The 19,417-nt window shown below is 40.1% G+C and overlaps 1 protein-coding gene across 1 annotated transcript in view; it reads right to left on the bottom strand.

The window, feature by feature from the left end:
• Positions 1-19,417, bottom strand: part of ryr3 (ryanodine receptor 3) — a 107,148-nt gene that overhangs the window by 18,709 nt on the left and 69,022 nt on the right. The window contains 32 exon segments of the mRNA XM_051071777.1: positions 129-241; positions 751-885; positions 1,000-1,059; positions 1,565-1,732; positions 3,252-3,344; positions 3,444-3,531; positions 3,756-3,901; positions 4,211-4,305; positions 5,089-5,287; positions 5,618-5,736; positions 5,820-5,950; positions 6,878-6,959; positions 7,380-7,618; positions 7,726-7,786; positions 7,876-7,925; positions 8,146-8,267; positions 8,358-8,425; positions 8,536-8,651; positions 9,295-9,418; positions 9,556-9,631; positions 9,741-9,803; positions 10,524-10,661; positions 10,832-10,921; positions 11,122-11,200; positions 11,455-11,618; positions 12,245-12,385; positions 12,746-12,836; positions 13,654-13,874; positions 15,277-15,446; positions 16,583-16,703; positions 17,466-17,568; positions 18,422-18,605. Of these exon segments, the coding sequence (XP_050927734.1) occupies positions 129-241; positions 751-885; positions 1,000-1,059; positions 1,565-1,732; positions 3,252-3,344; positions 3,444-3,531; positions 3,756-3,901; positions 4,211-4,305; positions 5,089-5,287; positions 5,618-5,736; positions 5,820-5,950; positions 6,878-6,959; positions 7,380-7,618; positions 7,726-7,786; positions 7,876-7,925; positions 8,146-8,267; positions 8,358-8,425; positions 8,536-8,651; positions 9,295-9,418; positions 9,556-9,631; positions 9,741-9,803; positions 10,524-10,661; positions 10,832-10,921; positions 11,122-11,200; positions 11,455-11,618; positions 12,245-12,385; positions 12,746-12,836; positions 13,654-13,874; positions 15,277-15,446; positions 16,583-16,703; positions 17,466-17,568; positions 18,422-18,605 (3,850 nt within the window).

Here is a 19,417-nt window from a genome sequence, read left to right as displayed (position 1 = left end):
GATTGAGACAAAGCAAATGTCTTAACTGGGCTGTTTAAAAAGTTAATGTCAATATTTTTAATAATTGACATTGTGTATCAGTTCTAGAGGTGTGACTGAGTAAAAAAAAAAAAAAAAAAAAGACTCACCGGGGTAGATTGTAGAGTGGAGCCATACGGAAACAAGCCACCACAGCACGCTTACGCTGTTTGGACAGCAGCTTCTGCCACACACACTTCTTATTCCTCAGAGGCTGCTCCACCTTAGAGACAAGGAAATGAAGCAAAGTTGGGATCAGGAGAGTATTTACAATTAAGATGCTTTATGTGGCATTTTATCAAGATAATGCATTAGAGACCGTGGTAAGGTATTACCTTGGTACTACATAAAAGACTACAACTAACAATTATTGTCATTAGTCACTAATCTGTTGGTCACTTTTGGATTTTGTTGATAAGTTCATGTCAGAATGTTGTGTCACAATAGCCCGGACATTTTTGACCAAAAGTCTAAAACCTCAAAATGTTCAACTCAGAGTGACATACAACAACAGGAGGAAGAAGCTGCAAATCTTCACATTTGAGCTGGAACTGGCTAATTAATTCATCACCCCTCAAGCTATGGCTCTGTGTCACCAACAACAGGCATTTGCCATAATTAGAGAAAGTGCTGCCTTCTGTGTTGTAGTAGTACCACATTATTGTTTAGTATATTTTTCATGTTAAATGATAAATCATTAATGAGACATTTAAATGAAAGCTGTGTTTATACCTGCTCCAGGTGGAAAACTGCAGCAGAGATGCTCTGGACTCGGTCCACTGTGTGTTCTGGGTTTGCAGGTTCCTCGCTCTTCACCACCACATTCTTGTACAGGTTCAGCTGCCACTGAACCGCTGGGTCGTCAGACTGCGGCACAATAAACAATCCAATCAATAAATAAGCTACAGAAAAGTATACTTTACAGTGCCTATAAATCTATTGTTACTTTCACTGTTCTTGCTGCACAGAACATGATCTCACCTTGTCCTGGAGATGGAGATTCTGACGCAGATGCTCCTTCACCTCCTCATCTGTGTCTTTCTATGAAGGGAAGAGCATTCATTGTAACACAGTTATATTGCAGTGCAGTGCTAAAATACTGTTAAAAAGTAAAAGAAGCCATCACAACTATTTGTCATATCTACTGCACCAAAAAAGAAACTTTAAGTTGGCAAAGGTGTTCAGTTTGCATCATTAATTTTTTCTCTTTATGGATAACACCTAACATGAAGAAGTGGAAGCTGAGGTCTCTGTAATGCAAATCTGGTCAATTAAGAAATAGCTTCCAAAATAAAAGTATCTCTGATAGAAGATTAGAAACGCTGCACTCTAAGAACCTTAATAATGCACTTTAATAGAGCCTCAACTTCCAACTTCATTAAAACTATCTCACTATCAGTGAATCAAATTGAAGACTTAGAGTAACTTAAGATAAGCCTGAATATTAGGACACGCAAGAGAAAAACTATGTGTACATGTTGGACCTCCTGCATTTAAAAAGTTACCCAAATGTAACTTTCTACCAGGTCATATTTCGTCAGCTTACCAGACTGTAGCGTATCTTGGCCAAAGAGATGAGCTCCTGGTCGCCTGGGGTGCACATGTTGAGGCCGATGGGCAGCATCTTCTTCAAGGCAGCGACAATCAGAGAGGTCTGGATGGAGTAGTATTCACCACGACGCCGCTTGTGTTTCCTCTCCTGGTCCCCACCTGACTACAGAGAGGCAAAATAAAAAGTTTATTCTACTATATTATCACTGTTATTTAGTGAGTACAAAGAGTCCAGGTCCTCCTTGATGCTTTATGGAAAAGTTCTGCCTCTACCAACATTTTCTAGCGCTGTCGTCTGTAGTTAAATTAAGAATTGTTTACTTCCAAAATTAAGTAATCACATCCTCTGTTTTTGATCATTCACTTCAGAATGATGCTGTTTTGTTTTTTCCAGTTTTTACTGAGAAGCATTTTGACAATTCAACTTTTTTCTTTAATCCAAATTCAGTATTTTTGGATTTAAAATAACACAACAGGCACTATTGTCTATGATAAAACTGTGCGGTCAGGTTTCGGGAAATGTGTTTCACCTTCAAAACACTGATCAAGATGAATCACATAATAGGGACCCAACTGCTTCAACATAAATCAGTTAACAAGCAGAATCTTCCAGGATCAAGAGCTGAGGAGGTTTTTCTTTCACTGTGAGTGATTGTGTCAAAACACCACGAGAGAGCTTATAAATAAGCTGTCCGGCTCTGCCAAAACAAATAAACAACAAAGTCAGCCAGTGACAGCTAGTTGAGCAGCTGCTGGACCAAACCCTGTCAAACATCCAGATATATGACCTGACTTTACTATGACAAACATCTACATGAAATGTCACATGTCATAAACCCTGGATGTTGAGGGGAAGTTAAAGAGGTGTGAACTCATACAGTTGATTTGTAGAACATCTCGCATCTGCATGATCAACTTGTTCAGCCCTGATTAAAAACACAGGAGGAAGTGCTTAGGAGGACTTTTCCTTTCATTAGCAGAGTCTCTGAAATATAGTACCAGTGTGCATTTCCAAAGTGCTGATGTTGTGAAGGGGAGAGCAGGAGAGAAGTGAGTGAAGTCCAAATTAAACCCAGAGAGGACTGAGATGTACTCTGCTCCATCTCCTGGGTTCATTACACCAGAGGATGGATTTCGTCCAGAATGAAGAGGTCCATTTCTGAAGGGAAGGAGTTATTCTTGGGAGGCCAGTGAGTGAACTCTGCTTTACTGAGTAAATTTCAAGTCTAAAAGGAGTCCAACCATTAGATCAATAAAAATAACTTCATTAACTTCAACGTTTCTTAGCTGGGTAATGACATTTCTGGTTTGTAGTAATTAATTTCTGGCCCATATGAAGTTAAAACAGACAGAAGATTCCTCAAGGGGAAAAAAATCTCATTGACTTTCATTTAAGTGATTTCTTGCATGAATCTTTTATTTATTTTCATTACTATTTTACTTATCTTACTTCATCTTCCTAACTGTGTGTTGTGCAACTGTAACAAAGCAATTTCCCTGCAGGGATCAATAAATCAATGATTCTGATATGATTTATCAGCCTTAGTCTTGTTAGTAGGAGACATTCATTGTTAGTTTTTGTCTTTTTTGTAGGATTTACTGTCAACAGAAAAAACTGAAAACACTTCAAATTTTGTAATTTTGCACCCACCTACATCCTGCGGATTATCCCATATCTTTACCTTGGACATCTTTGTCTTGCCTTCTCCAGTCAGGAAGCCCAAATTGTTGATCTCATTCTGAACCACAAAGTTTTGCTCCTCACGTTTAAAGTTCTGCATTAAGAGGACAAAGAAAAAAGGTAAATAAACCCTCACGACTAATATCCTCCCATTGAACGGCATATTGTGATATAAATAAACAGTGAAACTGACATGGGACTTGCACCAGAGGATGAAGATCTCAGCCACCATCCTGAAGAGCTCAGTGGAGCCTGCATCAGGCTCCTTCAACCACCTGGACCTGGAGTGGAGGAAAAACATCTTGGTTACATATGTAAATCTCAGCATTTCACATATCATATGTAAGCATTCGTTCTTTAAAACCAGCCTACATCTATTGCATAGACACTGTAAATATCCAATAATACAGAGAGAAACTAAAGGCAAGGCAGCAAAAAACAGAAAATCTTTCTGGTTTAGCTGCTATAAAAACTCATTCACATTAAGTGAGTATGTCTGTCGTACCTGTTGTTATCCACATAACGGATGAGCATGGGGTAGAAGGCGTAGAGGTCCCTGCAGAGCACAGCAAACTCATCCAGGATGAGCAGCTCGGCCTCCTGGTTGTCACCTTTACTGTCGGCCTTCAGCTGCTCCTCTTCAGCCACAACCTACATTTGCAGCACATCAACAGCTTATCTTTGGCAATCGGTTCATCAGATTAAATGTCCTCACACACGACCCCTTCCAACCCCAGGGTGATAATCCCATATCTGCGCCCTCTTTCAGCAAGTGGAACAAAGGTATTTTAACTCTCTCAGACCAGCTCCACTGATGACTGACAGCTTCATATATACTCTCTACAGGTTCAGCAGCTATTAATGGTGTCAGCGAAAATGAAGCCTAACCACAGGTGTCGCTGAGTAGCAGATCCACTGTCAAAACTGTAAGAATCTGTACAGTATATTTTAAGCTCTCACCTTCACTGTCTTCTTCTTTAGTTTGTCCAGTGTGGGCAGGAAGTGGGTTCTCAGCAGATCTGGTCCAGCCTTAGAGATGATTGGCTGAGAGTAGACTGGAGACAAGAGAGAAGAAAAATATGTTCTCGATAGAGAGACTGATGCTTTCAATAATAAATGAGGTGTCGGGAAGGGTTTGCACCCAGGATTTAAAAAACACAGACACCAAAGTTTTCCCTGTGTCCGCAGAGATAAGTGGCTCTGGCGTCAAACTGTCACAACTATCAAACTACATTCATCACTTAGTTTCACTCTAAGTTTTCAACTTACTTTTTCAGGATCAGCACTTTTGTTTTCACCCGTCTCTCCAAATGCAGTAGTTCTAATATAGGACACGGCGTGAATTTTTCCCTTGTCTAATTTCCTTGTTTGTACATGTGTAAGAAGCACAATATTCAAATGTGGTTTTAAGAAGTCAAAGTGTGCCTTGGGCTATGTGCCCCCTCAGCAGCCAATTATGTAATTGGGCTTCTCTTGAACTCCCACTGAGGAGTGTGCACTGAAAATTTATTATTTTTAGTTTTCCACGTGGGTTTCCTCATTTAAAAGAGATTTCATTATCATGCTCAAGTGTTTCCTTGACCTTATATATGACTCTTTCCTTATTTATGTTTTTCAAAAGAGAAAAGGGGATGAAAAGAGCAGCTTCTACCTCTGTGTAGAAAGACAGCACCTCATGCAATGTACATGTACATTCCTGGAATTTGTAAAATCTTCTGATATTGACTAACATCCCCAGAGAACTCAATACAATCCCTGACTTTGTAAGTCTGAGAAAAACACAATTTGACCAACGAGAACCCTGACACCAATTAATCGGCTTTGAGCCTGCCGCTGACCTGCAATCCTCTTCATCCAGGGTGCGTCATCAATGCCCAGGTTGTTGTTGAGGATCCTGAGGATATTTCCCAGGATGCTGCTGAGGTGCTCGGAGGTCACCATGGTGCAGCACTGAGCACCTGAGGGTGAATTCTCTGGACCTTTCTCCCACCAGTAGGAGAGGTAGTTACACAGCATGGGAAGGATCACCTCAATGACCTGCAGGATAGAATAGGAAATCAAGATTGTGTTATGTTTGACAATTTATAGTCACATCTATTGAATAGAAGAGGTCATTAGGTCTGAATGTATTCATACCATGATATATCCCAGATTCATGTGCACATATTACGTGTTAACTATACTAGATTTTAAAAAGTAAGGTCAAATCTGATGGAGCAGAGGCTGAGATAATAAAAAAACACTCGATCCTGCACTTCCAACGATATAACTCAATAGCAGCTAATGTAGTAAACCATTTTGTAGGTCTGAACACTTCAGAAATGCAGCAGTCTGTATACATTCAAATATCCCATCAACCCTTCAGACCTGTGGCATGTCACTGTAGCGAGCACCAGACTCCGAGACATCATTGACATCTTTTAGGAGTCTGTCGAGACGAGGCATCTCTGGACACATCTCCTCCACCGTGTCCGGCATACTGAGAACTAGAAAAGAAAAACACCAGTTATCATGATTTAGACACAAAGACAAACTGTTTCTAGGGAAGAAAGATCAGGTGGAAACTCACTGGCTCTCTCTCTGGGGGTCTTGGTGTTGAAGACAGAGAGTGGGTTGTGGGCATTAAGGTGGGGCTCCAGGAAAGCTACAGGCATAGCTCCCACCAAGGTCGCCAGGCTCTCCCCCAGAGCAGGAAGATGCCTGAAAAAATAAGGAATATATGTTTGTACATATATATATATATACATATGTATAGGAAAAAATAAGCTGACCAGTAAAGAACTGTTGCAACATACAACATTAAAAGTCCTCAAACACTTTGTTCTTCTGTTTGGAAAGAGCTCTGTAGTCCCAGATGCCAGGTGTTGGCAAGCAAACATTTTGAGGTTAGTGCGAGGACAGTCTTCAACACTCAGTCTTCCTCTGCCACTGAACTTCCAGTACACAGAACATTTGCTGGGGTTCACATGGTATCAGGATAAATTTAGACCAGACGGCTGAGCTAAGGCTGTGGTCAAACTTGTTCGCTGGTTATTTTATAGCTTGAGTCGACTCAAGGTGAGAACATTTCACTTCCACAACATTTTTGGGAGGATTTACGACCGCGCAACAGCCAGTTAGGGAATAATTGCACATAATAGTGGTTTTAATGAAAGCCATTTCACAGTACTCACTGTTTCTGTTCTGTCCTCTTCCCTGAGCCAGGAAATATTTTTCTTTTATTAGATTTCCGTTAATATATATATACAGCTGTTGTCTAGTCTGGCCAAAGTCCAAACCTCTGTCTTCATTTTGTTAACACATAATGTTTCACATAAAATGTGGCATACATATCAGTGGAGGGTTTACTAGAGGACATGAGCTACTATAAATCATCCTGAAAGTCCTGAGTCTATTTGTCACAAACAAGAGTTAATGAAAAAGCTGAGCAGCCATTTTCTAATTAACTGTGACAAGCGTGATGTAGTTTATGTATTGCTATTTCACAGTTCTTTTATACTAATTAACTCATGGAGCATGGAAATGACAGCAAGTATTCATCATTACCAGGGATTCTTAAACTTAATGGTCAGACGTTCAGTGTTGCCCATTGTTGCTGCAAAGTTTAAGAGACATTTGACCTCCCACCTCTCTACAAAGATGTTCTTCCCAGTCCCCAGGGAGTAGAAACAGGTCAGGATTCGGTAGCAGGAGAGCTGCACATCATCCACTGAAACAAACAAACAAAACCTTGAAATATTCATCTTTTTCCAATCAAAATCATGTGGTTATAATCAAAACTGAAAAATGACAGAAAGAGAAAGACAAAATCATAAGTTTATCATTATTGAAAATGGCAGGCATATCTGTACTGTGGAAATGTGGGAACTGCATGGACTTGGATGGCCTTAATTCAATACTCCACCTCCTTTGTTTCTTTTTTTTTCATTTAATTTCATTCCATTTTATTTTCTTAGACAACAATGTAGTGTGACTATGGCATGAGTGACTAAATGAAAAGATTTTCATTAATCAGAGAGATCAGTAGAAGTGAGTTTTTGTTTTATAAAAGTTGTGGTTAATGTTTGTGTTTTTGTAAATCAAAATTAATAATAACAAATGGCATATGTGCGTGGAAATATGAACTCACACAGCAGGTCCACTCCAAATTCGTGTGTCCTGATGTGTTCAAACAGGGCGGTGAGGATGGGCAGCAGGGCCACAGTCACATAGTTGATGCTCTGGCTGACACTCTTCATCTGGGCACGGGACTGCATGAATTTCCCCAGTTTCAGCATCTCCAGCAGCTTCTCCAAATCCTCTGCTGCGTTCTCAAAGAAAGTCCTGAACCCAGCTTTGACCAGCTCTGCACCAGACTTCATCACCGTTCTGAGAAAAAGGAGTGAGCATGAAAGAGTCACTACGTGTGCAAAAATCTGATTTAAATTTGTAAAATGTAATTTCTACTTGATTAAGTACTAATGACTGTTCCTTACCTAGTGTCAAGTGAGTGAGTGAGGATGTGCAGACAGCTCACCATCATCGCTGAGTCACTCCCTGTGAGAGAGACATTTACTGTAGATATATAAAGAGATTCAAAGCAAAGAGGCACACAAACACACAGACAGAGGCAATGCCAACCTTACCAAAGAGAGAAATCCTGTGTCTGACAAGAGCTGCCAGCTTACAGAACAGGCTGGAACAGAAAGTAAGAAAAGTATTGAACAAAAAGCTCCAGAGAGAACAAAGAAGAGCTGAAAAAAGATAAAGCACAAGGAAGGAAAAGTTCTTTTTATGCAGTCTTCATAGAGATAAAAGGGAGGATGTTACATACAGCAAGAAAACCATCTGACCAGCAAAAAACGTGACAGTGGAAAAGCTAATGACAGAGATTACGCATTGCTTTTGCACGGTACCTGGTGACCATCTCCTTCTCTTTGTTGGAGGCACAGCCGCAGCTGCTCAGGTTCTTACTGGGTGTGGACAGGAAGTAGAGACAGTGGTTCTTAAAGGTTTGATCTATCAAGGGAAGCAACACCTGGAAAGAGGAAAAGCAGCTATGAGTGTAAAGGATATTCATCAAGATTTCAGTGTCTAATTTGCAAGTAGTGTTGATGGACTTTCAGACCTTGGCAAAGAATTTAATTTCCTGGTCATGAGGTGATTTGTCCGTCTTCCCACTGGTGGCCATAGCCTCTGGATTAACAGGAAAGTTGAGCGGCAAGGTCAGTGTCATGGAAGACTATTAATCAATGTACTCAGTGTACATTCTCAGTCTATCTGTGTTTAAAATGACACAGACTCACCAAGGTGAGCAATAAACTCCTGGGCAGAGTCAATATATTTTAGCAGCCTCTTGAGGAACTTGAAAGCAAAACGCTTCTCCATGGATGATGAGTCCTGCTCCATGTCCTTCAGACCTCTGTGGGATTAAAGGATCACAAATGACAACTCTTTCTCTCTATCACATTACCAACAGTAAAGCCAATGTCAATCCATGTGAAATCAATGCTAATTTCAAGGTTTTTTCTATCGCTATATAGCCAATGTTAACATTAACAGCTGTTTACTTTCCAGTATAGAAGATATGTTGTGAGTTTGGCATCAAACTTCATTACTTTACTTGCTAAGACCAAGACACCAATGGTAACACTTCTTTTGCTTCTATCATTTTTCTTCTACTGAAGTTAACATGCTAACTAGCTAGCCCTGGCCTGTCCCATCTCATATTACCACTTCCTGATAGTGAATCACTGTAGCGTCCAGTCTGAAGAAGTAGCTCTGCCCAGAGGATGTATTCTAACCTCTTGTCTTGTAAACGCAATGGCTGAAGCTCTTGGTAAGTAAACAGCTGTTAATGCTAATGTTAGCTAGTGATAGCAAAAACTTACATATAGCACCTTTAAGGAGATGCTGTAAATAAATAGATAAAATAATGATTCAATTCTGCCCTAAACATATAGTTTTGTATTTTTTTCTAAACTGCTTTGTGCTTTTGCAACATATAACATTATTTTATTTTTTACTTATTCTACCATAAAGGACACATGGGAATGAAAGGAGACCTTGTGATGGCATAGCCACTGATCTGCAGAAACTTGAAGAGCTCCTGGGCCTTTTCTCTGTCTCTGTACTTCTCTTTAGCTGTCAGGGTGTCATAGGGAACCAGCAGTGGGTGGGTCCCTCCTCCTGGTAAATCAAATTGAATGTAAAACACATACAAATTTATTGAAATCACTAGTCAGAATTACTGTGGCATAAATGTTTCACTTTTCCAGGGTGAGGTGAAGTGCTGAAGTGCGTTTTAAAACCGTCCATTTGCATACCTTTGCTAATGAGTTCAGTTTTCTTCTTCTTGGCCCAGATGTTGTGGTAATTTTCTGCAACCACTTCTACCATCCCCTGCAGACAAATTCACGATGAAAATTTCACCAGATTTGAATGTTTTCATACTAGTTTTGCATTTCAGACTGACAGAGCATAAACTAAAAAGAGTCAAATGAAAACCAACCTGTAACTCTCTAGACAAAGTGACATTATGCAGGTCCATCGGAGCAGGGCTGAATCCACTAACCTACAAAGTCAGAGAGAGAAAATCTAAGCATAGACCAGATCCAAAATTGAAAGGACAAAATTTCTCAGATTGTTAGACATATTAATATATTAGAGCTTTTGCAACACACACTGGAAGGAGAAGTGATCTACCATAAAATAAAATCACATAAGTATATTTAGTAATAAACATATATTTTTAACAAATTGTGAAGGCAGTTGACTTGTCCAATTTTAGCACAGACATCCTGATTTTTGAAAAAATACTCCGCAGTATCCTTGTTGAGTTGAAACTGCAGCAGCTACTTCTCAGTTCCTTATAACAGCAATACTTTTCAGTATTTATGAGGCCAAAGTTATTACAGATTTAAAAAATTATATTTCTATGATAAATGAAGCTAGAAGTTTAAGTGGTACCATTATTGATCCAAGCCATTTGCCTTGTTGCTTTGTGTGTATTATTCTTACAGGGAAGGGAGTGGTCATCCCATTTATTCTTTTTTAATGGAGTCCCATTATAAATTATCTCTGCTAAACACAGCACCAAAACACCACAACAAAAACTGAGGCTGATTAACACAGAGGACAAAAACAACCTAAAAAAAAGGAGAAGCTTGTGAATTATGTCGGTTAGTGAAACAGTAAATAAGTATTACAAAGAAAACATTTGTGACCTAGTATTGTCAACTAATTCAGATGACAAGTATTGTCACAGTAAGTTGAGCATGGATCAAGATGTTACCTCTGAGATCTTTCGTTGCTTTTCGCTCTCTCGTTGTTGGAACATGGCTTCTCCCTCCTTGGTCCTCTCAATGTTCCAGCCCATAGCCAACATGCTCTTCAATGACTCCCTCACTGGCCAGCGGTATGTTTCTCTCTCCTACATATTGAACACACAAACACACACACATTTGACAGTAAAAGCTGATCAAGCCAGTATTTCTTGCATTAAAAGATGTATTTAACTTGTATATAATATACATTCAGCAGTAAGAGGTTGTTTCTCTCCTAGTAGCAGCAGCAGCTGCATGTGTAGCAGTGTGCATGTACCTTCTCACTCAGAGCCTTGTAAGGTTTCAGCAGTGGATGGGTTTTTCCCTGCTCATCCACACTGTCTCCCTGTTTCCATCCTGCTGACACCTGCAACAACAGTTTATCACAGGTCATGTGGCAGGGTGCATTTCAGGTAAACAAAAGCAATCGTATAAGGACCAATATACTGTGAGAGAAGTTATAAATTTGTAGCATTTAATACTGACACTTCCACCTGCATTAGGGAGATATCATTCACCAAATGTCAGCATGAGTGAGGAAGACAAAAAGACCACAGTGGGACCAACCTTCTCTGAGGACCACTTGTCATGGGAATGCTCTGCATATTTGTTGGCAATGTACTCAAGTTTTTCAGGAAGTGAGATACTGCAAAGTAGAGAAAATGGTTAAACATTTATTACTATTACAAAGTCATTTTACCTGTATATTGATCAGATAAAAGCTTTGTTTTGATCTGTAGACAAACACTCCAGGAAAAGACACAGAATTTAATTAAATAGCAGGTTTTTTTTTTCACTGGCAAGCGAGTGTATCAGGTTTAAATGTTTGATTAGTTGCAACATTGACGCCTTTTAATCTTCTTGTCTCTCAGAAAGTCAGTGTATTTTCAGAACACTCACTTGGCAGTGTTGATGGGTTTGGGATCAAAGTTGCCTTGTGCATCCACCGATGCCTGTTTCTCCAGTGTTGCCCCGAGACTGACATCCACAAAGTCGGGAGGCAGGGCTCCAGCGATGGCACACAGGCATGACTTGGCCATTTTGAAAAGTTCAGCATCATACTTCTACACAAGAGACAGATAGAGCAGAGGGGAGGGTTACAAACTGGCTTTCTCACTATTTTCTCATTCATTTTTCCATTTTTGGGGGGGTCATGTCTGCTTAGATTATTAGATGGATAGACTGAGCAGAGCAAAGCCAGGGAAAGAAAAAGAAAAGGAGGGAAAATGAGAGACAGAAAGCTGGAAAAGTCTGCACCCAGCGAGGGCCTGTCACAGCCTGATAAATGATTCATCTGTTTTGGCTTCGCCTCAGCTGCACTGCTCACAAGCACTTCATTGAGCTTTCACTTCACTACCTCTGACTACCAAGAACTTTTCTCTCAGGAGAGCCACGGTCAAGTGTTGAAAAGTTAGAATTTTCAGAAAACAGAATATAAAAAACAGCAGGAAACAGAGAAAAGCTTTATGAGAGCAAACACCACTAGACTACTAAACATTTTGTTAGGCAACAGAGAGGGATGTTGGGAAAATATTGCTTTGTCTTCTGACAATTGAAATGTATAGATGGAAATGGAGTAAGAGGAAGAACAGATACATAAAATACAGAGAGGTATGACAGCCATCCAAAACGAAGTTATTTCTTGGTCCTTGGACATACTGTCAACTTCAGAAATACTTTCTGGTCGTACCTTGTGAGAAAGGGAGTCAAAGATTCCCCAGAACAGTTTCTTGGTGAGGAGGAGCTCCTCCTCGGAGGCTGTGCCAAAGGCGCCCATACCAGACGGCAGACAGTAGTACTTCCAGTTCTGCTCATAGTGGTTGGTCAGCAGCTAGAGATCAGAGATACAGGACAATGTAAGGATTCAGGTTAAAATTATTTAACATTGTTGGAATATGACGAGAGAGCGCTCTTTTTGAAAGAAAAACAAGTATGATCTACTGTTTCATAGCAAAATTAACATTATGTTGTATATTATATCTTTATAGGGCAAAATACAGAATGCCAAATTTAAGACATGCTCGAGTGGAAGGAGGTAATAATCATATTTCTGAGTGTTCAACACAGGAAATTAGGAAGATGAATGGATTGTGGGATACAAGATGTCTCTGTGATTGTTTTGATTATCCTATACTACTCTCCACAAAATAAATCAAACAATAATGAGAAGAAACTGCATCCAGTGTCTCACCCTGAGAGGTATCTTGCAATATTCAGTGAGCATGGGAACATCGAACACCAGTCGTCTAAGCAGCTGCTGCATCATGGAGGGGCGAAGATGCCTTTGAAATAGTTGAAGAATTGCATTATTTCAACAAAGGAATATAGATTCCAATAGTAGAGAATGTGTAGGCATGATAAATAACAATACAGTGCAATACAGGTCACTGATCCAAGTCTCAACTGTGCTGTAAATCAGGTTGAGCACCTGAGTAGAAAGGTACAAGTGCTCATAGTCAAGTTCCACTAGAGGAAAACTTTCTTTAATAAGACCCTTAGTATGTAGCAGACATACTGTATGCACCAAGCTGCATGATTCAGGGTCAAATGAGGTCAAACTCTGTCAAAGACTCTGTCAAACATTACGTGGTTTAAATCCTTAATTAGCCTGTCAATACAGAATGATGTTGCTGGGGCTAAATGTGGAACATACAGAGCTAAACTGACAATATGGCAATTGTACAAATAGTATGACACACAATACACATCCATGTGCCATAATAAAAAGATGCAGGTGTAATTAATTCAACAAAATAAACACATTGAAAAAGAACCTGCTTTCAGTGCGGAAATGCATTGAAGACAAAAACTCTGAAGCAGCTTATTGAGTCTAAATTGCAAAAGCTTGTTTAAATTAGCCCCTAAATAATATTGACCTTAAACTAGATTATTTAAGTCTTTGTTTCCTGTAGGTTGTGATTTTCGGTGAACAGACCCACATGCTCTAGCAAAGTGGAAAAAGAGGGCTGTTCAATATGTGTCGCACCAAAGCCTGAGACAAGCCATTTGACAGCAGCATTGTCTGAAAAATAACAGGGTGCAGTCTCTGTGCACCTCCCCTCTGATATTTTCACTCAGACAAAGCCTGACAGGCCTTACTTGCAGATAGCCAGCAGACAGTCCTCAATGGCGTCCCTTTGGGCTTTGGTGAGTGAGCGGCCTTTGGACAGACGGTAGATAGTCTGCAGCGTGGAGTCGATCAGCTGTGCGTAGTGCTCCGTGCTGGCAAAGAGAGCGGCGCAGCGGGTCAGCAGAGGCAGCAGGGCCGAGCCGATGTACCTGTTCATGGCCAATGCCGTCTCCGTGGTGCTCAGTGCCTCCTGTGAGACAGAGAACAACACATGTAGCTGAGGGATGCAGAAGCATTGTGTAGTCTCCACATGTCGAGATTAATAGAAAGCTGGAGTGAATACAGGCTCCTGGCTATAGTGAGAAGAAATATTATGTGGCTCTCAGGTGGAGAAAAAAATGATTCTCCCCGATGTCACATTTGGGAGCTGTTTTAAAAAGGGCACTGGCTGAGTAGAAACAGCCTTTGAAAAGATCTCTGTATGATCTTACATGTAAATATATATTTTTGTGTGTGACAGGTGATGTTGATGGTAATGCTGCAGTTTACCTCCTGTATGCAAATTAAGCTGCAAGAGGTAAACAGTCTGACAGAAACTCCTGCTGAAAAAAATGACTGATGGCCTAATGCAAACACAATGACTTTGAAAGCCGTCGTTATTGAAGAGTGTAAGGAATTACAACTTTGCATATATCAAATTAACAAAACCAACCAAATGGTGATCAGCTACAGGTGCTAACTTCAGATTTAACTTTGGTTCAAAAATGGACATTTTCAACTACTAACTTTGATTTTAATTTAGGGATGACAAATAGAGAATATGTGAACACAAACCTTAGACTTCCTCAAGATGCTGAAGTTTTCTTGTGAATAAAATGGATGTTTAGATTAGTTAGTTCAGTGTTGCAACTGACATCCATTTTTGTTAGCTGGGGGCTAACAGGAGACCTCTAAGTAAAAGTCACCTCTAAAAATCAGATAAATGGAATAAAGCAAGTCTACCACCACAAACCCAATATGTCCACTGCACATCTATCATCATGACAGTCTGTGACCCTATCTGAAGGCTTTACACGATGTCAAAGATAATCCAGTTTTAAACCAATTCAGCTGTGATTACTTTTTCTGAGGAGAAAATGGTGAATTATTCTCGGTGGTGAGTCTCACTTTGCTGCAGGGAGTATTACATCCCTAAATACAAGTCAAACATGACACCTGAATACTGATCGTATTACTGAGTCTCGTGAGGATGAGCAGATGTTTAATGTTTCCAACCTGATGATTTTAACAATAATTATGTTACTGCTTTTGCCAACTCTGAGGCAGTCACAACAAGGCTTTGTACTGACTGTAGTACTGCGTAATCAGTGATTATCTGCTTCTGTCACAATTGGAAACCTAAACTGTATGTGCACTGAGACAATTACTAAATGACAAAAACAGAATTTCAGTATCAGAGATAGAGAGGATGATTCAAGATTACACCTGCTAGCAGCTAGCACTTTTACTTTGTGAAGCTACAGACTAAAAAGACTAGAATTTCCTCTTTTAAGAAACAGACACAGGTGTATTGGTGGCTGGTGAGTAATGAAATGGGAGTTTGAAAGGGAGGGCTAGTTAGGGAAACGTGGTCAAAGTTATTTAGGACTCACAGTATCCAGAGATGCCGAGGCTCGCAGGTCAGGCAGGAAGCCAACCTCCAACATCTGGAGCAGGAAGCTCTGGTCCTCGATGCCGTACACTCTGTCCAGGAAGAGCACCATGGGGGCCTTGTGGTCCGGGCAGAAACAGGCTGACATGTCGGGCTCTGTCACTGTGCCATCTGAAGGTTAAACACATTTTAAGGGGACAAAGTTTCAGGTTTATGTGTCATTCTTAGAAAAAGACACCCTTTGGAAGACTAAGAGAAGGATTTGAATACAAGGAAATTTGACGTTACAGACTATTAACAGGCATTAAAGGACTTGCAAGACGAGGATGTTCAACAGTAGGATTCAGAAGGAAGAAGGGAGAGAGGGACAAAGGGAGACAAAAGAGCTAAACTAACCACAGTTCATCTTTAAAAACAGTATTGAATGATGCATGATTTATGAGCAAGAGGTGTACAAACACAAGGGACTGGCTGTAAGAGTGTATTTAAGGTAAAAGTAATTCCAGGCATGATAAGCTGTTGAAACTTTTACAAAAGCAAAATCATTAACTCATTTAAGACACAGCTTGCTATTTTATTAGAAAATGTCACAAAGAAAATTGAACATGAGGTTAATCTTCTGGTGCTGCTGAGTATTTATTTATTTATTTATTTATTTATTTTGGTAAGATGAAGTACAAATACATTTTAGAGAAAAGCACAAACACTTTGCAGGCATGATATTCACTTCCACAGTGAGAAGTGAACAGATTTTTACTCCTGAACGATGCCAACTGGTCAGACACGGTCATTTGAAATGATATACATCCATCTGGCAGAGCTGAGATGACTCAAAAAGTGCAGAGATATGAAATCATTTTAGTTGCTTTGATGACAGCGTGACACACTGTACCAGCAAAATCTACTTTTTTTTTTCTTATTTCAAGACTGTAAAATAATGTAGCGTGCTGGTTCAGCAGGCAGCAGAGGATATCTGTTTCTGACATACTGTAGCTTGTGTTTGTATAAAGAGTTTAAATTAAAATGTTTTATCAGAGTTCTGTGTTTGAGTGCAGCTTCAGCCTTGAATCCAGACCAAACACAATTTTTCTGTCTCAGGTGAATGATTTTCTGTCTCATCTTGGCTTCTGTTAAAAGATTTTTTTTTTTCCCCCAACAGTACCCTGAACATTGTCAGAAATAACTTTGCTGTTTTTGTAGCTCTGCCTGGATCAACTCCATTTATTTTCTGCTGTGCAACCATCATCATTTGCATGCATGACTTCAGGTAGCACACAAATAAAAACAGTAACCTCAAAAGGCTGTACCTTTATTAACCACAGGCATTTTAAGGGGGATGCTGATGATGCCAACCAGGTCTGTAGTGGGAACCAGAGAGCGCAGGATGGCTCTGATACGCAGCGCCTCGCCTTTACCCGCATTGATAAGCTGTAACAGATAAAAGCAGAGACAGATTCAACATTAACCTCATTATTTCATTCAGGTTCATTCAAACACCTTTATTATTGTAAAGTAAAGATGCATGATAACATGAGAGTAGGGTCCTGTTCACACCCTGGCATTAATATTAACAGTTAAGATCTCATCTCCCTGTTACATAGGCCAATGTACATCATTTCTGTTCCCAAAGACCAACTGTGGTAACCAGTGGGAGGCAGCAATGTACTTCTCATACCTAGTCTGCCGGAAATTAAAAGAGCAAGACATCAAAACACTACAGATTGGGTCTATTCCTCCGTTGGTTGCGCAGGCAGTCCTTCAGTGTGGCCCAGGACACATTTGCGTACACACTGCTAAACAACTGACCACCTCTGAATATGTTCTGATTGGGTTCCCTGACACCTGTACGTAGATCTGTCCACTAGTGATCAGATCACTTCAGACGTATGTTAATGCCAGTTATGAACAGGGCCTATGTCTGCGCCTGCTGAAGACAAATTTAGTAGACTAAAATGTAAAAATTTAAAAGCGTAACAGCTGTCATAAAGTGTAACTAGTTTATTCTGTGTGTTGACTTACTACTCCAAAAAGAAAAGGACTGTTGCAGTCAACTTCATTATACATTTACCTATAACAATGATCAAAGACTAAAATAACACTTGTCTTAACAGGAAGGAACTCTGGGATACAAATCATGAAGTTACAATTTCTATTCGTTTTTAAATGTGATTTAAAATTCTTAAAACTCACATGCATCTCTGGAGCGCAGCGTCCCAGCAGATCAATAAGAGCTGAGTAGAAGGACATGATGGCGTTGCCCATGTGGATAATCTCTTCTTCTTCCTCACCAGACCTGAGATGCACAGACGCAAACATTAATCCATCAGTGTAATAAAATGAATTATCAGGAACTGTAACACACAGATTCTACAAGGCAATTCAAGAATAAAATAGGCAGCAGAGGAGCAGTGGGCAATTTTGTGAACATTTATAACAATGTTTTTGGCAGAATACATGATCTCCTTACAGGCCACTGATGATATTGATTTTGACCGGCTTCCCAATTTCTCTCCTCACTTCAGGCAATAATACCCCCTCCTCCCGCCCCCCCCATTAAAATGCAGCCAGTGTATTACATCCTTTGCATACTAATGCGTGCAGGCAGGGACCAACACTTTCTACAAACTGGCCACAGCTTCGATCACTGTCGCAGCTGCTTTACTCTTTTCTTTCACGCCTCTGAACAGACAAGTACCTCGGTGTGATGTCTTTTAGTTAAACTTTTGTCTTAAATTCAAATTAAAATGTCTCACATTCTATATTCAAGACTTATGGTAATGGCTGAATTAATTCTATATTTTTTTCCCCATTGCTTGAAAGGAATTTTATAAAAATGAGCACAAACAGGGGATAGTCTTATCCTGCACAAGTATAAACCACAAAAAAACCTTTATACTGATAGGGCACTATTAAAGAATGAAAGAGTGTAATAACTAAGAACAATGCTGGTTTAGCAGTGCTCAGAAACACACTGGAAAATCTAATTAAAAGTAACAACTCACACAAAGACACAGATAATGGGAGACTTTATCAGTGCTGACTGCTTTCTAGCCACTCAGCGGGTTTTTAGTGTCTCATAATGATCTAAACGCTGATTCAGAAGGTTCTGAACCCTGCCAAGAACAGGAACTGGTGTGGATTCTTACCCAGTAGTGACTCCAGTGGGGGTCTTTGGCAAGTCCAGAGCAGGATCCTCAGAGATCTTGATGGCCTCCTTCATGGCAGCCAGCAGACCCTGGCCTCCCTCTCCCCTCAGGGCGGGGCCGAAACACTCTGGGCGCCTGATCAGCAGCTTCACCACCACATTGGCATTTTCCTCCACACTCTCACCTGGTGTACAAATGCAGCAGGCGAAGGCACAGGCATTTATAAGGAGATGATTACATTATCCATAAAGGGACAGGTCAGAGTAAGCTGGAGGTTGGAAACACCTGAACATGGTGTCCAGAGCTTTCCAAAAGAGCCACTTTATATTTTTATTCAGGGAGAGCCAACTAACATTTCCACTTGGACATATCCTAGTCTTGGCAGCTGAGCAGCTTCACCATTTCTGGTAAAGGCTGAAGGTGGAGAGAAGACCACTAACTCACAACTCCATCACTGCGGCCAGAGTTTGCTGGCAGATTCTGGGATTTCATCCAATCCTATAACTTTAATAACCGTGTCACTCACATCGCCCAACATGCCACACACACACACAAACACATGGGCTGTACACTCACATCACAAAATCAAATTCACACAGATAATGTGCACCTCGGGTTTCTAGCATTTTGTAAAGCTAAAACGATTCTTGCTTTGTGCCATAAAGCCCCCACTGGGTCAGTGGTATAAAATGTAAACTGCAGCAATATTACCTTTCTTTTGTTTGTTGATTATTTTACTATTTTTTGAAGTTTAAAGTTTAAAGTTTACCCTCACAGGTACCAAGTAAAGCTTTTATTGTCTGCCAACACATTTTGTTTTACAGTCAACATTTCTTGCCAAAAACAAACATTTTCTGCCTCATAAAATATTTACAAGAACTTACTCTGAAAGTTTTTAATGCTGTAGTTTACATTTCATCTCATCTTTATTGCCAAATTGCCACCACAAACACTAACTACTGTCACTGACACATGAACAATATGATACAAACAAAA

Source organism: Lates calcarifer, linkage group LG7_1 (genome assembly GCF_001640805.2).
Source record: "Lates calcarifer isolate ASB-BC8 linkage group LG7_1, TLL_Latcal_v3, whole genome shotgun sequence".
NCBI lineage: Eukaryota > Metazoa > Chordata > Actinopteri > Centropomidae > Lates > Lates calcarifer.
Note: the sequence above shows the minus strand (reverse complement) of the source record. Positions and strands in the feature narration are given on the sequence as shown.